This window comes from Anguilla anguilla, chromosome 7 (genome assembly GCF_013347855.1).
Source record: "Anguilla anguilla isolate fAngAng1 chromosome 7, fAngAng1.pri, whole genome shotgun sequence".
Lineage (NCBI taxonomy): Eukaryota > Metazoa > Chordata > Actinopteri > Anguilliformes > Anguillidae > Anguilla > Anguilla anguilla.
This window is the reverse complement of record NC_049207.1, coordinates 32116677-32139063: the sequence shown is the minus strand read 5'-3', so window position 1 is coordinate 32139063 and position 22387 is coordinate 32116677. Positions and strand designations below refer to the sequence as shown.

The following is a 22387-nucleotide window of genomic DNA, read 5'->3' as shown; positions in this document are numbered from 1 at the left end:
TTTCATAATAACTTCAAATCAAACTTGCATGTTATGCGGCGCAGTAGCCTACTTTTGGTTATAGCCTGCCAACGTCTTGGAATTATAACGTGTGCTCTTCTGTTCTTTTCTTGCTTTAGTATTCGTTTTATAAAATGATAAGCATTCGTGCTGGGACAGCATATTACGTACTAAAACATTCAAACGGATTAATTCGGTTGCTGAATATTTTCTTCTGGATTTTCTTTGTTAGCCCATTGTAATTGACTCAAAACGTTTGATACAGTTATGTGAGGTATGCGGTAGTTCTGCGTAATTCACATTGGTGATACAGTAAAAGCAAACTGGAAATCACCTTCCGCACTTTTTGTCAGGGTAAAATAACAGGTTAATTCTAGTAATCGTACCTTTAGCTTTTTCAGACTGCCGTAATTTTACTCTGCCATTCTTCAATTCCACAAAAAGACCAGGAAGACTATGGACTAATTTATGGTGCATGCTTCGCATCTGGAGGGCACACTTCGCTGCTCGGCTAGCAGTAACTTCGAAGGAAAGCAAACGGTGGCTGTACCACTACTAATTTAAATTTTCACGCAAGTCCGAGTTTTCGTTCTATTCTTGTCATTTTGCGATTAGCCTATATAGAATTGACGATGAGAAAGTAATCAAACAGCAAATTGTTTACAACGTGTGCATGTTTTCTGCTGTTGTTGCCAGTTATATTGGAAATGTGAATGCATTCTGTGGCTTCGGATGTCAAGACATGAAAGCGAACGTTCGCATAAAAACATAATGAATGTGTTTGAGAGGATATATAAAACAGTTACAATCTGACTATTGGTCTGTTATATCCTATTTGTTGCATGACAACGGTCCAAGTTCAACTACCAACGACAGTTTTGCTTGACAACGGTAAAATATGCCCAAACGGCTGCATAAGAATATTTCAATTCCAGGTGATTAAATCGATAAAAATCAATAAATACAAAAGTAACCATATATAGTCATTGTTGGTAACCCATTGTATATAAGTGGAATAAACCCCTCCGGGCTGTCCCGGTTATTAGAAAATAATGTAGGCTACTTCGGTGGTAGTATGGGGTTACAGAAGAAATCATATGACAGATGGACCGATGACAACGTCGCTTTTTCATACGTCAGTGGGCTAATTTGCCTAATCTTCGCGGGACTTTAGACCGCGGTGGAAACGCAGACAACCATGGGCTGAAGGAACATTTTAGTTCCTGGTAAAGTAGTTCCTGGGACTAAAAGTTAAAAGGTAATTTTGGTGGAAACGCGGCTTAAGATGATAGTCAGGGGCTAAACCGCTTTGAGCTTTATAAGTTAACAGCAAGATCTTGCAGACTTGGTGCAATCAAGCCAAGAGGATATAAATGCATGAACCATCTTTTCAGCATCCTGGGGGGACAACATTTTCTTAATTTAGATATGTTCTTCAGGTGGAAGAAGGCCACTCGTATGATATCATTAATGTGGGCCTGAAAGGAGAGATCTGAATCAAAAGTTACTCCAAGGTTTTTAACAACTGCTTTGGAGGAGACAGAGAAGCCATTTATATTTACGGAAAAATAAAAGAATTTATCTCCAAGAGATTTGGGAGCTACTACGAGCATCTCAGTTTTATCAGAATTCAACATGAGGGAATTTTGGTTCATTCAAAGCCTTTACATCTTTGAGACAGGCCTCTAACTTGGCTAGTGGATCAACTTTGCCTGGTTTAAAAAAATATATATAGTTGAATGTCATCTGCATACCAGTGGTAGTTAACACCATGGCTGCTTATAATGCCCCCAGGAGGGAGCATGTACAAGGAAAAAAGCAAAGCCAAAGCAAAACTCAACACAGATCCTTAGGGTATTCCAAAGTTTACCCTGAGCACTTATTATTTTCTGTAACAGCCTGGAATCTTTCAGTTAAACCACATAAGGGCTTGCCCAGTGACACTAACTGATTTTTTTTTCCAACCTATGGAGGAGGATATGGGGGTCTGTGTTATCAAAGGCAGCACTCAGGTCAAGCAGGACAAGAACAGAGATACATCCACAATTAAAGGAGTGAACAGATTCAATTCTCAAGCAAGGGCTGTCTCAGTACTATGGTGCTTCCTAAAACCAGACTGAAACCTCTCATACACATTATTCTCCTGCAGGAAAGAAGAGAGTTGTTGTGCTACACATTTCTCAAGAACCTTTGATAGAAATGGGAGATTTGAAATAGGTATATATACTTAGCCAGGTCTGTCTGATCCAAATTTGATCTCTTGGGCAGTGTCTTGATTTATGTTTTCTTAAAGTATATGGGAGCGTAGCCGTATAACAGTGAAGAGTTAATTATTAGGGATCCACTGCAAAGCAGGGAACCCTATTGTAATTGCTGGAATTCCTATTATTATTATTAGGGGTCCTACGAAGTAGGAACCCTATTGTTTTAGTTGGTATAATTAGGGGTCCTACGAAGTAGGAACCCTATTGTTTTTGTTGGTATTATTATTATTAGGGGTCCTACGAAGTAGGAACCCTATTGTTTTAGTATTATTATTAAGGGTCCTACGAAGTAGGAACCCTTTTGTTTTTGTTAGTATTCTTAGGGGTCCTACGAAGTAGGAACCCTATTGTTTTTGTTAGTATTATTAGGGGTCCAAGCAGTGAAGCTGGTGGAACCCTAGTGTATTTGTTAGGATTATTATTCTTATTTTTCTCCGCTAAAAGTGTCTGAGGCTCAGCAACCATAAGTCCTAGAGCAACCAAATTTGGCAGGTGGGTTCCTATGGCCCCCCACTACTCAGGCACTAAAAATCACCTATGTCAGTCAGATGGTGGCGGTATAACAAAGGGTCATGCATAAAAGGCCATATAGTAAAAGCTTTTTGAGAGGATGAATAATTACTTTTCTTGAGCACGGATCCATTTTAAGACTGTATCGGGTGAGTTCGTTTAGTCTTTGAATCTGTCATTATGCTGAGAAATAGCTAAACCATTTTATTGATAGGTTTTGAGTTTCTGTGCAAACGCTCGAAAACACGCTCGTATAATAAAACAATGACGGTAATACATATATAGTCCGCTTCGTTCCGTTGCTACCATAACATAAACTATCTTGTGTCTACAGCTGCAGTTTCTCGCTGCAATTACTAATATTGAATATAAACAAAAGACGCAATTTATGCTGTACTCTACCAATGTCTAAATAAATAATACGGTACTCTGAGCGTAGGAAGCAGTTAGAATGGATGGCGAGTTGATATTTAGTTTTTTGCTACTAAAAGTTTGTTAGTAAAAGCTTTTTGAGAGGATGAATAATTACTTTTCTTGAGCCTGGATCCATTTGAAGACAGTATCGGGTGAGTTTGTTTAGTCTTTAAATCTGTCATTATGCTGAGAGAAATCGTATTCTCAATTTAATCCCTAAATTGACTGTAAGCTTAGGGTTGTAACTAGTTAGCTGTTTCGTAGGTGACTTAGTTAATGCACTCGTCTTAACTATTGCTTGTATTTTTGCATAGACTGCGTTGTTGCTGTTCTTGTTTGTGTTAGTGTTAATCAGTTTAACCTACAGGGTCCAAGTTGAACTATGCGGTTGTTCCCTGCACTTGGAACGGTACTTCTCTGTAGGGTTTTCGACACACTTGTTCCTGATTATGATTATACACTTTGTTGCACATCGCTCTGGATAAGAGCGTCTGCCTAATGCCTTTAACGTAATGTTATGTAATATTTCGTAGCAACAAGATAAACCCGACATTAGCCCTAAAATATGCCAATACAGCAGTGACAATGCTGCTCACTGAATAACGAAATAAACGAGACAATTCTTATTTTAATTATACCATGTCATTCTACAGTCAATATCTGGGACTAAACATTGAATACATACAACCTTACCATTGGTTTTACGCGTAGAGATGTCCCTTTTGCGAATGAGTGGTCATATATTGTCTTGGACAATCCGTTTGTGAAATATACGCGCATCTGTGACCCCTGGGTTGGCTATCTTCAATAATAGCTGTGCGTAATACCACACCTGTTGCTTACGGCGTTGTCGCCCTTTTTAATGCAATTTGGCTTGATTGACAATTCATTTATTCCGTAGGTGAGAGTATAAGCTTTCTAACGATGTATAACATGTCTGGTTTTGCCTTTGGAATAGCGTTTTATAGGTCAGCGTAACCGACAATTTTCTCATCTGCCAATGTCTAAATAAATAAAACGGTAGGCTGCTCTGCGCGTAGGTCGCGACTTGATATCTTGTCTTTTGTTTCGTTTTTTCTCAATGTCGTATTTATTATTTGAAATGTGTATTTATGAGTTATTATTCTATCTGTCTCTGAGGTGCTCTGAAATGTGCATTCTCTGCTAAGCTGAGCAATGGATTGGAATATGTGTCTGACGTACTGTTGCACGGTATACCAAAACTTCAGCACTTTTTCGGTACTTAAAAAAATAAAAATAAACGGTTTGCTATTAGAATTTTCAGACGTTTGGTAGTTTTGTGTCAAATGTAAAAGCCAGGGAACTGTGTCTCCCGCATTACTGATTGAGAGGATGAAAAGTGTAATTCGTCAGAATCTTCGCTAGATGGCAGTAGCAACTGATGGCAGTTGGCAAGTGAGGTGACCTGCGCTTGTGCATTCTTCGAGGTTGATACAGCGCAAGCTTAGACTCAGTTCACTTTAGTAGCAATAGCTGTTCTAAAGCCGCGTTTCCACCGCAGGAACTATACCCCGGAACTAGGAACCTTTTGAGGAACTCAGTGCGTTTCCACCGCAGGAACTAGGGTCTAAATTTAGTTCCGGGGGCTTTGTTTTACCCCCCAAAAGGTTCCTGCTCGGGGGGTAGTACTTTCCGAAAGTACAGGAACCTTTTGGGTGGAGCTTGCAGCGCTGAACATTTCTGATTGGTCGAGTACTCGTAGCATTTTTTTGTGTCTATTTTCAGGCGCCATGTTTGAAAATATGCAGGCGCAAACCGACTTATTTTCATAATAACTTCAAATCAAACTTGTATGTTATGCGGCGCAGTAGCCTACTTTTGCTTATAGCCTGCCGACCCCTTGAAATTATAATGTGTGCTCTTCTGCTCTTTTCTTGCTTTAGTATTCGTTTTATAAAATGCTAAGCATTCGTGCTGGGACAGCATATTACGTAGCCTACTAAAACATTCAAACGGATTAATTCGGTTGCTGAATATTTTCTTCCGGATTTTCTTTGTTAGCCCGTTGTAATTGACTCAAAACGTTTGACACAGTTATGTGAGGTAGGCCTATGTGGTAGTTCTGCGTAATTCACATTGGTGATACAGTAAAAGCAAACTGGAAATCACCTTCCGCACTTTTTGTCAGGGTAAAATAACAGGTTAATTCTAGTAATCGTACCGTTAGCTTTTTCAGACTGCCGTAATTTTACTCTGCCATTCTTCAATTCCACAAAAAGACCAGGAAGACTATGGACTAATTTATGGTGCATGGTTCGCATCTGGAGGGCACACTTCGCTGCTCGGCTAGTAGTAACTTCGAAGGAAAACAAACGGTGGCTCTACCACTACTAATTAAAATTTTCACGCAAGTCCGAGTTTTCGTTCTATTCTTGTCATTTTGCGATTAGCCTATATAGAATTGACGATGAGAAAGTAATCAAACAGCAAATTGTTTACAACGTGTGCATGTTTTCTGCTGTTGTTGCCAGTTATATTGGAAATGTGAATGCATTCTGTCGCTTCGGATTCAAGACATGAAAGCGAATGTTCGCATAAAAACATAATGAATGTGTTTGAGAGGATATATAAAACAGTTACAATCTGACTATTGGTCTGTTATATCCTATTTGTTGCATAACGGTCCAAGTTCAACTACCAACGACAGTTTTGCTTGACAACGGTAAAATAATCCCAAACGGCTGCAGAAGAATATTTCAATTCCATGTGATTAAATCGATAAAAATCAATAAATACAAAAGTAACCATATATAGTCATTGTTGGTAACCCGTTGTATATACGTGGAATAAACCCCTCCGGGCTGTCCCGGTTATTAGAAAATAATGTAGGCTACTTCGGTGGTAGTATGGGGTTACAGAAGAAATCATACGTCAGTGGGCTAATTTGCCTAATCTTCGCGGGACTTTAGACCCCGGTGGAAACGCAGACAACCATTGGCTGAAGGAACCTTTTAGTTCCTGGGACTGAAAGTTCCGGGTAATTTTGGTGGAAACGCGGCTTAATTTGTAAATATTTTATTATAGGAAGATGCTGTGTTGTTATTGAAACATGCAGTTTTTAGATCTATTTTAAAGTGAAAGAGCTGTTTCAAGATAATTTACTTTACAATTGTTTAATTTTTGAAATATATTTAATATAGTTCTCTATGGTTTAGTGTTGTAACACTATAGGCCTATGCTTATTGATATGTTGAAGAGGCTTCAACTTGAAGGTTGTTAATGAACCAGGTTGTTAATAAACCATGAATTCGAAAATGAGGTCAACCCTTGTGGACATTACGTTTCTGATCTATTAAGGTAATTTCAGTATTGTTAGGTACCGAGTATCGAATTAGCATCGTTTAAGTTTCAAGTATCATTTCAGTATTGAGTATCGTAATACTAAACCTGGTATCAGTATCAAAGTCAAAATTTTGGTATCGTGTGTGACACCTTTTTTAGTTGCGGCGCAGAAACACTGCAGCTGTGCATACACGCCGGACCATCTAAGTGTTATGACATGCCATCTAAGTGTTACGACATAGTAAAGGCCTTTACGGGAAGCGGCCAGGACATATCCATGGCGACGTAACTAAGTCATCCGACAGCGTCTCTTAGCACAAAATTGGCCATAAGTCATCAATATTTTATACGATCATCATGATATTCAGTAGATATGTTGGGTGAAGGCATATGATCATGAGCACAAAGCCATTTTAAAATCGCTCCATAGGGGGCGCGATGGTGCCAATGCTTGGACCCCTCCCAACGCCGCTTGCGGCTTTAATTATTATTATTATTATTATTCTTTTCCTGGAAATGGTCAAATAACTCTAAAAGTCCTTGACCAAAAATGATATAAATTACCAGGTTGAAACTAGAGACCATGAGTAACTATGCCAGAAAGAATGACCATGATTCGTCAATAGGTGGCGCTATAGTAACCGATTCAAAACACAAATTTCAAAATGCTGGCATTTCCACCCCGTTTGATGAAAATTCCTTGTGTCATTCCTCATGAGGAAAAATATGCCTCAAGAACCCATAAAGTCCGCCACGATGGATTTTTCTGCAGATTGAAAATTTGGCAAAATCTATAAAAAGTTTCTTCTAATAAATCGTAAGTCCGATTGGTCTGAAATTGACGATGTACGTGTATGGTGCATGTCTTCCTATAGGGTGTTAACCGCTAAGAGATCCATTCCAAGATGGCGGAGAAACTGGTATTTAAAAAAAAAATTTGGCCACAAATTTCAAGTGCTTACAACATATTTCAACAATAATCTAGGGACTTGAAACGGACGGTGCATGAAGAGGGCACTACCATGTTGTACCATGTCGAAGCAGTTGTAGATATCTCAGAAAACAAGGATATCACAGGCATTTGAAATTTTGGCAGAAAGCTAATGCTAATATAATGCAAATTTCAAGTGCTTATAACTTTTTAAAACAATAATCTAGTGACTTGAAACGGACTGGGCATTAAGAGGACATTACCATGCCGTACAATGTCGGCACAGTTGCAGATATCTCAAAAAACAAGGAAATTACAGGCATTTGAAATTTTGCGGGAAGCTAATGCTAATATAACGCTTTAAAACTCACCTTCTCATAAACGCTTTATCTGATTCCGTCACCATCGCACATGTGTACTCTTGGGTATTCTCTCCATCACGGGTGATAAGGAAAAGTCTTTCGTTAAAAATTGCGTAATTTGTGGCGTGACAAAGTTAGCACTTTATGCTAATACACATTCATATTTCGAAGTAATGTTTCTCATGAACCGAAAGTTGGATCGGCTCATGCACGGGTATGTAGATTGTCCAAAATCCTGAAATCTATGCCGCTTGGACTCTTATCTCCTTCGCCTTGTATTTACCCGGATTGGACATATTCGTAGGGCCCCGCATTGCTGCTTGCAGCTATATTTCTCCTGTATTTTGTCCAATAACTCGTCCATACATTGGTAACTTTTTGTCCATTTCGGCACACAGATAGTCCAGGCCACAGGGCGCTACAATAAGCATTCTAAGTCAAAGGCTCATTGCTGCCACCACCTTTATCCTAGCAAAGTGAAACTTGATATACATATGCAGCTGGACATTCTGAACAATGACACGAAATTTTCAGGGCAGGTCCATGGGATATGCATGAACATAGTTTCAGAAAAGCTAAGTGTGATTCATCAAAAATTGGCGAAATAATTAGGCAATGAATTTTTAAAATTTTGCAAAGGAATTCAATTTTCTGTAAAATCATGACACAGTAATACATCCACTTGGAATTTGTCAGGGCGGCCAGAAACATGATGGTAAACATGACATCTTGATATTTGAAGAAAATACGGCCGTTTCAACTTTTGGCCATAGCAAACAATCCATTTCCCATGATGCCTTGCATTTTCTCTTGTATTTTGTCCAATGACTCATCTAAGAATTGGTAACTTTTATCCATTTTGGCCCACAGATAGTCCAGGCCACGCCTATCTTTGACACCAAAAGTGGCACTGATTGGCCCATAGGGGGCGCTATAATAAGCACAGAAAGTCTAAGGCGGTGTCCTAGAGAGGTGATACTTGGTCCAGATGTATATCTGGACTAATCAAACAATTTAGCCTTTATGATCCGTTTTGTCCATTCCATTTCTTGTCATTCAGTGGAACCCGGTCCATTGCTGCCATGCAGCTACACTCACCGGCCACTTTATTAGGTACACCTGTTCAACTGCAAACTGCACACGTTAACGCAAATCTAATCAGCCAATCACGTGGCAGCAACGCAATGCATTTAGGCATGTAGACATGGTCAAGACGATCTGCTGAAGTTCAAACCAAGCATCAGAATGGGGAAGAAAGGTGATTTAAGTGACTTTGGACGTGGCATGGTTGTTGGTGCCAGACGGGCTGGTTTGAGTATTTCAGAAACTGCTGATCTACAGGGATTTTCACAAACAACCATCTCTAGGGTTTACAGAGAATGGTCTGAAAAAGAGAAAATATCCAGTGAGCGGCAGTTCTCTGGGTGAAAATGCCTTGTTGATGGCAGAGGTCAGAGTAGAATGGCCAGACTGGTTCGAGCTGATAGAACGGCAACAGTAACTCAAATAACCACTCGTTACAACCAAGGTATGCAGAAGAGCATCTCTGAATGCACAACATGTCGAACCTTGAAGCAGATGGGCTACAGCAGCAGAAGACCAACCCGGTGCTAGCAAGGTGTACCTAATAAAGTGGCCAGTGAGTGTATATTATGAAGAATTGGTTTGCTAAGAACAGGCAAAATCTCCTTCAATAGCTTTGTGGGCATGGGGTCAAGAGTGCAGGTGGTTCATCTGTAAGAAGAAGCTAGTTTGACTAGTTCACTTAGAAGTATGGGAGTAAAGGATTCCACTCGTTCTATGTGTCTAGGAGGCAGGTCTGTGATATCGATAAAGCAGTTGTTGACTAGTGTGGAAGCAGATATATATTCTCTATTTCATATTATCTTACTGCAAAAGAAAGTCAAGAAATCATTACTGCTACAAGAAGCTGGAATTTTTGGTTTAGTTGCTGCATGATTATTAGGTAAATCAGCAACTGTTTTCAATAAGAACTGGGGATTAAGTAAATAGTAAGTAGACCTTGCATTGCAGGGAGAATTCTTATAGGCACCAAGACTCTCTTTCCATGCTAGGTGAAAAATAAAATAATATGGTAAGACAAAATAGGGTTATGTGGGTGGATTACAACATCACTGACATCAACACCAACACTTAAGACCAAATCTAAAGTATGACCGCAGTTATGTGTGGGACCAACAACATTTGAGTGAAGCCGATGGATTCTAAGATATTCAAAAAAGCAGATGTAAAAGGATCATCTGCATTTTCGTAGTGCACGTTAAAGTCCCCTAACATCACCACTTTGTCATAGTTTATAGCTAAGTGAAAGAGGAATTCTTCAAAGTCATGAACAAGGCCAGAGTATGGGCCAGTAGGTCTGTAGACAGTCACTAAGACAATGGGCTGACAAAAAAGGCAGTGCCTATCATCATTGGGCTGAGAAAGGTTCATTAATAACACTTTAAAGGAATCTAATTTATAATCTGGATTTGGAATTGCATGAATAAGGTCATTGTAAATAGTAGCAACACCGATAAAGACGGGGGATTTGCCTCTATATGAAACCAGAAGAAAAATTCTTATCCACTTTCAGCCATGGTTCAGTGAGACATAAAACGTTAAGAAAATAAACAGTGATTAGTTCATTCAAAAGAGCTGCTTTAATTAATTCTAACCCCTTTGCGCACATGCCAAATCTGGCCAATCTTGGCCTATTTAGGGGGTACCTTATTTAAAGTTTTATAACTCCAGATGTGAGCATAATTGAGACTTGAAAAATGGCTTAAATGAAGCAAGACATTTGTACCATTTACAATACTAACTTAGTTTATATTCATAATTTAGGAAGAAATAAAGTGCCACCATACAGATGTAGCATGAAAGAGGGGGATTTAGCCCAGGTGTAGTCTGAAGATTTCAGAGCACGGCAGAAGATGGGCAGTGAGGGATTGATTCATAGAGGAACAGGGAGTTCCTCCACTGGGGAGCTAGGGTGGAGAAGCACCATGGTAGGGACAAGCGAGAACCATTTACCCAGATGGCAGGGGGTACAAGTTGCCTTGCTGCCACAGAGTGGAGTAGTCAAGCTGGCATGTATGGTTGAATCATGTCCTGTAAGTAGGCAGGGCCCATCCTGTTGGCTGCAGTGTAGGCGAGGGAAGGTTGAAGACAAGTCAGGCAGCAGCATTTTGAGTCATCTGTAGTGGTTGTATGGCAAAAGCTGGCAGGTTTGCAAGGACGGAGTTGCAGTAGTCAAGACGGGAGGTCACCATTGCCTGGAAAAGTAGCTGGGTGGAGTGCATTGTCAGGTGTGGTTGACTCCTCTTTATGTTGTACAGGAGGAATCTACAGGACCGTGATGTTTCCTTGATGTGCTCCTTGAGGTCCAGCTGGTCATCCAGGACCACCCCCAGGCTCTTTGCAGAGTGAGATGCAGTCACTATGGTGCCATCAACAGTGATTGAGGGCTCGCATTGTAGGGAGGTCTTGTAGGGGATAAACAGCAGCTCAGCCTTGTTGAGGTTGAGTTCAGGTGTTGGCTGGCCATCCAAGTTGAGATGTCAGCGAGGCAGGAAGATATTCTATCATTAACTTGTAAGGCAGAGAGAGGGAAAGAGAAGAAGAGTTGTGTGCCATCTGCATAATAGTGGTAAGAGAAGCTGTGTGAATTAATAACTGAACCAAGATATTTAGTGTATATGGAGAACAGCAGAGGCCCGAGTACAGATCCCTGAGGGACTCTTTTAACAAGGGGATGAGGAGCAGAGACCCCATCCAGGTGACCTGGTAGGACCTATCTGCAAGATAGGAAGCAAACCAAGCTAGGGTAGTCACAGCCTACCACCTCAAAGAACCTAAGCAATTTATATCATTGGTTATTGTTTTAATATTTAATATTGAAATTCATAATCATGAGTTCATTTTATGGGACTGATTAATTATGAGACTGATTATACTTTTGCACCATTTGATCATCACATGAGGTAATATACTTATATCTCCTGCATTCCTTTGTGCCTACTAGTGAGGGCAGACAGGTTTTAATTATTTATCCTCACTGTTCTACAACTCGTAGAGGTGTTTTCCCCTCAAAGGAGGCCAGAAAGTCATCTGCTGAAAGGGAAGAGGGAGATGGGGGTGGAGGGGGAATGAGGACGGAAGAGAAGGTGGAGAACAGTTTGCGTGGGTTATAGACACATGCGCTGATCTTAGACTGGAAAGATCAACAAGGCATTTTCGCCTAGAGAACTGCCACTCACTGGATATTTTCTCTTTTTCGGACCATTCTCTGTAAACCCTAGAGATGCTTGTGCGTGAAAATCCCTGTAGATCAGCAGTTTCTGAAATACTCAAACCAGCCCGTCTGGCACCAACAACCATACCATGTTCAAAGTCACTTAAATCACCTTTCTTCCCCATTCTGATACTTGGTTTGAACTTCAGCAGATTGTCTTGACCATGTCTACATCCCTAAATGCATTGAGTTGCTGCCACGTGATTGGCTGATTAGATATTTGCATTAACGAGCAGCTGGAACAGGTGTACCTAATAAAGTGGTCGGTGAATATATATTGTTTTGCTGCACTGAATAGGGTAGGGACGGGAACAGGTTATTGACTGGCACATCATCTTTGCTATAAACACACAGATTCAAAATAACTTTTTGTGACCTCCGATTGCCTCAAACGGACGTTGTTAGTACCGGCATGAAAAACTATTTGGGAAAATTTATTATTTATGTTTTCCCTTAGCCAGCACTTTCAGATTTGCTTTTGTTGGTCACTCTAGCACCAGGAATACAATTTAATATAGTCACTGGTTTAAAAACTCTCATGTCGCTTTGTCAGAAATAGAGCTGACATCCGGGTGGGCCGAAAAGGAGTCTCGGAATTTTTCTCTACATCTAATTTCTTGAAGAGTCTGGATGCAAACTTCCAATTCAGAAATCTTTTCCAACAGTTTAGCATTATAAATACATTTATTACAAGTGAAAGTACCACTAATGGCAGAAAACACATAACTAAACATATTTCACTTACAGCAAAGGACCGGTAAAGAGGAGGGAAAGAACGGGGAAGCAGGCATGATTACGTTTACTTATGTATATGTGAAGCATTGGAATAAGCTGGCAAAATGGTGGTCTTCTTGGTCTTCTTGGCTTCTTGTATCAGGATGTGGTTGAGTTCAATAAAGGACAGAGAATCCGCAATGTTTGAGAATCGGTGAGTGATAACTAGTATATTATCAAATATTTTAGTAGCTGTCGTTTTTAAAGGGGAAAAAGCAATTTTGTTCGTGAAAATTACTGAGCAAACAATCAAAAGAGCAAACAATCCAAACCGTATCTCTGATTTAAAGAGTAAACCGGACTTGGTTTATCTATAATATCTATATCTATCTTGTCTTGAAATGAGCAAATTGCTAATTGGGTTGTCATTGGGTCTTTCAGAAAGATAATGACCCTAAGCATACATCAAAGTCCTGGAATTTTTGAAGGACACCAAAATCAGTCCTGGAGTGGAAAGCCTCAATCCCATTCAGGGAATCTGTGGTGGTAGCTCACGGTTAAGGTCCATGCTTGAAAACTATCAAATATGGATGAGCTGGAGCAATTTTCCATGGAGGAATAGGCTAAAATCCCTCCAAAGACTTGTGCCAACCTAGTTAGGAACTTCAGTAAGAGGGTGCTATCAGTTGCGAGTCAGAAAGGTTACAATATTGACTGGAGTTTCTGTCTGTCTTTTTGTACTGTTCTTGTTCTTGGCAAAGTAAAAGGCATACATTTAACATTGCTCTTGTCTCTGTCTCTCTCTTAGAACGTGAATGGCTCTGGGTTCTCAGAGCTGGATGTGCTACTTCTGATAGGGACACTGGGTAATGTGATCAGCCTGGGCTCCAGCAGCTTCATTGAGGAGGAACACCAGACCTGGTACTTCATGATTAACACACTTTGTCTGGTCATCTTCCAAGATGTCTGCTGCAAGTATTTTCGGGAGAGGAGGAACTCCAGTGATGACGACTCTTACTTAGCCTCCAAACAAGATCTCCCCTCCTTGCTGTCTCCCATATCAGAGCAGGGCATTGGCTCCCATAAATGGTTGGCACTATCTACACCCCTGCTGACCTTAGCCTGCTGCCGCCTCCTGCGGTCTCTCAACCAGACTGGGGTGCAGTGGATGCACCTGCCTGACCTGAGCCATTGGCTCAACAGGTAGGTTGTGGAACTTGTCCTTGCACTTGGTATAGATATGTGTATTTATAGGTAGGGCACAGGGCCTGGGGCTGTAATGCAAGTCTTGCATGCTATTCTAATACCATTGTGATACTAATTCTAATCTCCATTTAGCCTGGCAAAGGCTGTGGAATTCAGAGTAATAAAGTACATGTATTCGGAAATTATTTCAAATGAATTCCAGTGAAAGCATTTCTCCATTTTTAGAAGTCAAAATTCTGTATGTGTAAATGGGGTTGTACATGTCATAACTGTATATGTAAGAAAAACAGACTGGAGAGAAGTGGTTCAATAGCAAGATAAAATTTAAAGGTAACAAATGGTGGCCATTAGTGACCTCTGTAACTAGTTATTGAGTGCAAGCTCAGATTCATGTTCGCTAGCTTGCCGCAAACCGGCTATGAAATTTTCACATTTCAAATAGCTTGCGAAACAAGAAAAAAATGTCAACAATTCCCTAAAAATCAGTTTCCTTTATTTATTCATTTATTTATTTATTTATATTGCATTTTTTCATACAAGTCTGTAGCACTAAGTGCTTTACAGAAATAAGAAAACTAAATAAAATGATAACACAAAATAAAACAGGGATACACCATACATAATTTATAGAAAAATCCCCCTCCAATCCCCTGCCCTCCACCAGAATGAAATAAAACGGATTAAAAAAACAATAAGATAATAAAAACCGCTTAGCGCCAAATCGTTGCCCATTTAGGGGGTACCCTATTTAAAGGTGCAGTGTGTAGAATTTAGTAGCATCTAACGGAACGGACTTGGCAGAAATGGAATATAATATTCATAAGTATATATTAATTAGTGTATAATCCCATGAAAATAAGAATTGTTGTGTTGTCGTTACCTTAGAATGAGCCCTTTATATCTACATAGGGAGCGGGTCCTCTTCCACGGAGGCTGCCATGTTGCACCGCCATGTTTCTACAGTAAGCCCAGAATGGACAAACAGCTCTTGAGAGGGCCTTTCGTGTTTTTTTTTTGTTTTTTTTTGCGTTTTTACGTTTGGTGGGTGGCGCGAATGCACCGGTTGGAAGATGAAGAAGAAGAAAGAAGAGACTGAGTAGTCATATATTGTCTTGGACTATCCGTTTGTGAAATATATGCGCATTTGTGATGCATGGGTACCTTCCAAAAATTATTATTGAGGACTTCTGGGCATAGCTAAGCCATATGTTTGCTGATAGACCTAGCTGACATCATTTTCTGGTGTAAGACAGAAGCGGATAGAAATATATCATTGATTTACTGTCTCTCTCTCTATCTCTATAAATAAGATTTCATCATTACTATGTAAGTATTACCGCTCAAAGTATTTCGGTTATAGATGTTATTTTTGAAATTGAGTGTCTTTAAATAGGTTAATGATATTTTATAATGAGGATATTTCACATATGTAATGTAAGCGTTAGTTATTAGTAGTGTAATAGTTTTTTTGACGGATCATGTCTTTCTATAGCCCCGTTTCCACCAAAAGTACCCGGAACTTTTAGTCCCAGGAACTACTTTTCAAGGAACTAAAAGGTTCCTTCAGCCCATTGTTGTCTGCGTTTCCACCGCGGTCTAAAGTCCCGCGAAGATTAGGCAAATTAGCCCACTGACGTATGAAAAAGCGACGTTGTCGTCGGTCTATCTGTCCTATGATTTCTTCTGTAACCCCATACTACCACCGAAGTAGCCTACATTATTTTCTAATAACCGGGACAGCCCGGAGGGGTTTATTCCACTTATATACAACGAGTTACCAACAATGACTATATATGGTTACTTTTGTATTTATTGATTTTTATCGATTTAATCACCTGAAATTGAAATATTCTTCTGCAGCCGTTTGGGCATATTTTACCGTTGTCAAGCAAAACTGTCGTTGGTAGTTGAACTTGGACCGTTGTTATGCAACAAATAGGATATAACAGGCCAATAGTCAGATTGTAACCGTTTTATATATCCTCTCAAACACATTCATTATGTTTTTATGCGAACATTCACTTTCATGTCTTGACATCCGAGGCGACAGAATGCATTCACATTTCCAATATAACTGGCAACAACAGCAGAAAACATGCACACGTTGTAAACAATTTGCTGTTGAATTGATTACTTTCTCATCGTCAATTCCATATAGTCTAATCGCAAAATGACAAGAATAGAGCGAAAACTCGGACTTGCGTGAAAATTTAAATTAGCAATGGTACAGCCCCCGTTTGCTTTCCTTCAAATAACGAGACAGCTGCACACGTTTGGAACACGTTTTACTGGGAACCATAGCGCAATGTACAATCACATGAAGACATGTATCTCTGGTACATTTTTGAGCATGCGCGGTACAACCAACTCAAAGTATGGCAAGTCTATTGGACTAATCATTACTAAACAAGCATTGTGTTAATATACAAAATTACTTGTAAGCTATGACCTATAGTTTTACAGACTAAATAACTAAATACAATTTATACATTTATCAAGGAACCTCATCACTTGACACTTGGCTACTCAATGCTGTCGTAGATGATGACATCATTTTTGGAACCTACAGGCGAGCGTAGCTTCTCCTACGTCGTTGGAAAGGGAGGGGTGAGGGGAGGGTATTCAGTTGGTTGCAATCTGTAACCTCACCGCTAGATGCCATTAAATCCTACACACTGCACCTTTAAAGCTTTATAACTGCAGATGTGAACACCACAGAGACTTGAGAAATTGTTTAAATGAAGCAAGACATTTGCCCCATTTACAATACCAACTTAGATGAGTTTATATTCATAATTTTGGAAGAAATAAAGTGCCACAAATGCAATTGTCTAGGTAAAAAATCTAAAATGAATTTGCTTTTTTAGTTTGCAATGAAATACTGAGAGATTGTATATATACAGCAGGTTAAACTATACATGTCCTGGATCAAAAACTCCTTGACTACAAGTTCATAAAATCTAAAGGTGGATATGTAGGATTACTAAAGCTCTATGAAGCAAAAACTAAGCAGTGTACCCAGCGTCTCCAAATCTATCCAAAATGTCTACATTATGCATTGCTATAAATAATAATAATAATAAATTTATTTTATATAGCGCTTTTCAAGGTCTCAAAGATGCTTTACAATAAATGGTACATACATACATACATACAATGAAACATACAATTCATAAATCACAACATATTCATGTATTTCAATACAAATCAAATGTTTTGACTCAAGAAACTCACTGTCGCATCATTTTCAAGTAGGAATTACAAGCTTCCCGTCAGTACAGTGGTCTAAAATATCTAGGGGTCCAGAAAAATATCCAAAATCTCTCCAAAAATGAATAAAATGCTTTTTGTCCATTATAAAGCATATAAATGAGCCCCTTATGAGGGTTTAAGATGAAACATTGATATCAGATTAAAAAATAATGCAAAAACATTGTCACACAATGCGGTACAGTACCTAAATGTGTAATTATCTCTCGTATGTATTTCTCTAATGTTTTTTTGTATGGGGATGGGACGACATGAAAACAATTTTCAGCCATCCACCACGTTTTGGCAATGTTCCACCTCTCACGTTATCACTGTTGCATGCATCACAAAAACTACTAAGCTGCCAACAAACGCTTACATTACAGTGTGAAATATCTTCATTATAAAATACCACTAACCTATTTAAAGACACCCCATATTTTGAGCAGTAATACTTACATAGTAATGATGAAATCTAATCTGCGTTCAGTAGATAGCGACAGAGACAGTAAATCAATGATATATTTCTCTCTGCTTCTGTCTTACTCCAGAAAACAATGTCAGCAAGGTCTGTCAGCTAACATATGCCTTAGCCACGCTCAGAATTTCTCAAGAATAATAGTATTTTCCAAGAACCGACGAAAGTCATCGATAAAATTTTGGCAGGCACAGTGTCTTTTACTGCTACCACAGACTGAATGGGTAATGCAGCTATAATGAGACAAAACTTTCAGTTATGCTGAGCTATAAAACGCTATTCCAAAAGTAACATTAGACATACATCGTTAGAAAGCTTATTCTGTCACCTGTTGGATTGATTAACTGTCGATCAAGCCAGATTGCAATACAATGAACGACATCACCGAAAACATGTGTGGTATTACGCACAGCTATTTTGGAAGGTTACCCAGGTTTCACAAATGAGCATATATTTCACAAATAGATTGTCCAAGACAATATATGACTGCTCTGTCTGGAAAGGGACATCTCTACGTGTAAAAACATTGGTAAGGTTGTATATTTATTCAATATTTAGTCCCCGATATTGACTGTAGAATGACATGGTATAATTTTTGAAAACTTTGTTTTGTTTATTTCGTTATTCAGTTAGCAGCGTTTTCACTGCTGGATTGGCATATCTTAGGGCTGTTGGGTTTATCTTGTTGCTGTAACGGAATACAATTTTTCATTTGTGAAATAATATTTTTATGAATGCCCAGATAGACAATATTGTCTATTATATCAAGGGTGGGGGGTGTAGTTGCAGATGAGACTGTATCGTTTACTAATGAAACTAAAACAAAGCGTTTCTGTTTTCAACTCATACTTTGGTTGCAGGAGCAATGAATGTCTGAGTTGAATAATCCAGGCATGGTGGCGTGCCGACCACTAGGCAGTGTGCGCTAAGTGGTTAAGGTAGCTCAGGATTATTTAAACTAGGAAATTGGAGGCAGGGCGATCAGAAAGTGAAAAGGGTAGGGAAGTGCAGACTGCCAGGATGGAAGCTTCCTATAATAGTGTGAACACTAATTAAGTCTTTTTAAAGCAAAGTTGTAGTAAGGGTGGCTTGCAACGGTGAGGGGTGAGGGAACAGGAGAGGATGTGTAGATGTAATAATCTGAAATGTCTTTTGCTTAAATGCTTGAAGTATAAAAAATAAAGTTTTGAAACTTGAGGCTGCTACAAATGGGGGGGCGGTTATGACATAGTTGGGATTACAGAGACATGACTTGGAGATGAGGATGGGTATGAATATAATATAGAACCACCAATCGCGCAACCACCTGTCCACTTGACCCCATCCCATCTAAAGTTCTCCAATCTATCTCCAGCGAGCTCCTTCCCTATCTGTCTTCCATTGTTAATTCCTCTCTCTCAGACCACACAGGTCAATGATAAGATCTCTTCCTGCCTGGCTGACATCTCCACCTGGATGGCCAGCCACCACCTGAAGCTCAACCTCAACAAAACTGAGCTGCTCTTCTTCCCGCACAAGACCTCCTTGCTTCGTGAACTCTCAATCACGGTTGATGGCACCACAGTGACTGCCTCTCACTCTGCCAAGAGCTTGGGGGTGGTCCTGGATGACCAACTGGACCTCAAGGAGCACATCAAGGCAACATCAAGGTCCTGCAGATTCCTCCTATACAACATCAGGAGGATTCGACCATACCTGACGACGCACTCCACCCAGCTGCTCGTCCAGGCTACGGTGACCTCTCGCCTTGATTACTGCAACTCTCTCCTTGCAAACCTGCCAGCTTGTGCCATACAGCCACTACAGATGATTCAGAATGCCGCTGCCCGGCTCATCTACAACCTCCCCAAATTCTCCCACGTCACTCCTCTGCTGCGATCACTTCACTGGCTACCGGTCGCTGCCAGGATCCGATTCAAAGCCCTGACCCTTGCCTACACTGCCGCCAACAGGACAGCCCCCATCTACTTGCAGGACATGACTCAATTCTATGTGCCTGCTCGACCAGTCCGCTCTGCGGCAGCAGGGCGTCTTGTAACCCCTCCCACCCGCCCAAAGGGATCACAGAGCTTCTCCACCCTAGCTCCCCAGTGGTGGAACGAACTCCCCGTCCCTCTCCGAACCTCCCCCTCACTATCCATCTTCCGCCGTGGCCTGAAGACTCATCTCTTCAGACTATACCTAGAATAACCACCACCATGCTGTGTATATATATATATTAAAAAAATTAAAAAAAAAAAAAACCCTTTCTCCTGTCATTTGTTGCATGTTGCCCCATCCCTGCACTTCTTGGTAAATTGTATTTGTCCTAATACTGTAGCTTATTCTTCTGCCTAGTTTGGCTTTGCAGATGTTAGACCAGGATAGTGTTCATTGTTCTCGGCTAGAAATAGCTGTACAAAATAAGTAATTGTACCTTACTGAACCCGTGTTCAGCAGTTGTCTACGATCATGAAAATGCACTTCTTGTACGTCGCTTTGGATAAAAGCGTCTGCCAAATGAATGTAATGTAAATGTAAAGATTAGATGCAATCATTCGCCAGAATCTAGCAACTGTAGGACACTCCCAAAACATGTGTAAATAAGTCCCTGTCGCCTTAATAGGACACAAAGTGCAAGCTGACTCAGTGGTCACTTTCATTATACAAAGCTTTCTGGGAGTGAGGTACACTCTATGAATAAAATTATAGTGTATTTGTTGATGACCAGGGTTTCTGGAGGCTATTAAAATGTTAGACCAGACTTTGTGCCAATCAAATGTTGGGTCCAGATCTGGGAAGTCAGCTCTCCATAGAGTGTCTAATGCCAGGGGCCTGTGAGCATGCTGAGAGATAAACAGATAAAGTCTAGAAACTAGGCCACTTGTGCCTCTGGTGCAATGTACAATTTTATGAAGTGGATGTGATGGAAGAGGACTTTGCCATGGAACTCCACTGGCCTTGAGAGCCAAACGTAATTGAAAATAAAAGAAAAAAGAGGAGCGTGGTAAATTAAATTTTGAACATAGATCCTGAAAAGAATATAAACCTTCATCTGCATAAATATCTCCGAGTACACTGATGCCTCTCTCCCTCCACTCTGAGAACTGGATAGGTTGGTCTCCAATCAGTAGATTAGGGTTATTAAATAATGGGGTTTTTGAGTTCCACACATGAAAGTAGCCACACAGCTTCTCCACCGATCTCCATACAGAAAACAAATGAGAGATAATAGGGCCAAAGCTATGACGACACAAGTGATGGGCAGGTTTAAATATAAAAGATCTTGGAGGGAGTAAGGAGACACCAGACTCTCCTCCAGGAAACGCCACGACACCTGTGCATCGGTGTGAAACCAGGTCAGCAGGGGTCTGAGTGTAAAAGCCCAGTTGTAATCTTTAAAGTTTGGAAGAGACAGACCCCCAGCCTGTCTTTCCCACTGCATAGTTAAGAGTTTAATGCGTGGTTGCTTGCCTCGCCACAAGAATTTGCTTTTATTTGCTGATTGTAAATTGAAATCACGATTAATAAAACAATCATAACTCCTGTACCGTTTGGCTTAAAGACTTGAACCCAGTATCAGAAGATGTCCCTCCTCGTAAATCTGAAAGCTAATCTGGGGCCGTTAGGCTGAGCTTCACCAAATTTGGCTTGAATCAAAAAAATGTTGAACTTTCAAAACAATATGTTCACCGTATGCTGATAAATGTTGGGGCCATGGCCATTTTTGCTAAAACAGCTATAACTCATGAGTGCTTTTTCCAATTATCACAAAATTAGTAAACTAATTTGTAGAACTGAGGCCACCTAGATGCATATTCCTGGTAAAGTGTGCTTCTTAATATATCCAGTAATCGCAAATTAACAACCAACTAACAAGAGCTCCAGTAAAGAATCACAAATTGTGTCTTATATATTTGTGCTAATCACATAATCACAACCTTAATTTTTTTTGCAAATGGATCATTTTTCTTAAATTCCTATTTAAATTCTCTCCTATTAGGACGTGAGCCCATTGTTCGCTTATTTTTCATGACACTTTCATATTATATGCATCAATCATCTGGTGGGAAGTCCAGGTTTACAGATGGTGCTACAGCAGATATCAATGGAGTACTTATCTCTTGCTCAGTGAATTCCATGGCTTTTTTGACCCTTTATTCTTTGATAAAGAGAAACTTGCTGTGTGCCACTACCTCTAAGCCTATAAACTTAAAATAAGACAGAGGTCAATCATGCACCCATATGATGACCTTAAACCCTTAGCGCACAAGCCAAATCTTGTCAATCCTTGCCCATTTAGTGGGCACCCTATTTAAAGCTTTATAACTCCAGATGTGAACACCACAGAGACTTGAAAAATGGCTTAAATGAAGCAAGACATTTGTACAATTTACAATACCAACGCAGATTTGTTTATATTCATAATTTTGGAAGAAATAAAGTGTCACAAATGCAATTGTTTTGACAAAAAATCAAAAATAAATTTGCACTTTTTAAGTTTGCAATGAAATACTGAAAGTTTGCATATATACAAGAGGTTAAACTATACCTGTGCTAGATCAAAAACTTCTTGACCACAAGTTCATAAAATCTAAGGGTGGATATGTAGAACTACTATAGATGTATGAAGCAAAAATTAAGCAGTGTACCCAGCGTCTCCAAATCTATCCAAAATGT

General features: G+C 39.8%; 1 protein-coding gene across 2 annotated transcripts in view; it reads left to right on the top strand.

The window, feature by feature from the left end:
• pigg (phosphatidylinositol glycan anchor biosynthesis class G) overlaps positions 1–22387 on the top strand; it is a 213341-nt gene that overhangs the window by 91314 nt on the left and 99640 nt on the right. For both annotated transcript variants that reach the window (XM_035426304.1, XM_035426303.1), the window contains exon 9: positions 13604–13998. In XM_035426304.1, the coding sequence (XP_035282195.1) occupies positions 13604–13998 (395 nt within the window). The remainder of the gene's footprint in view (positions 1–13603; positions 13999–22387) is intronic.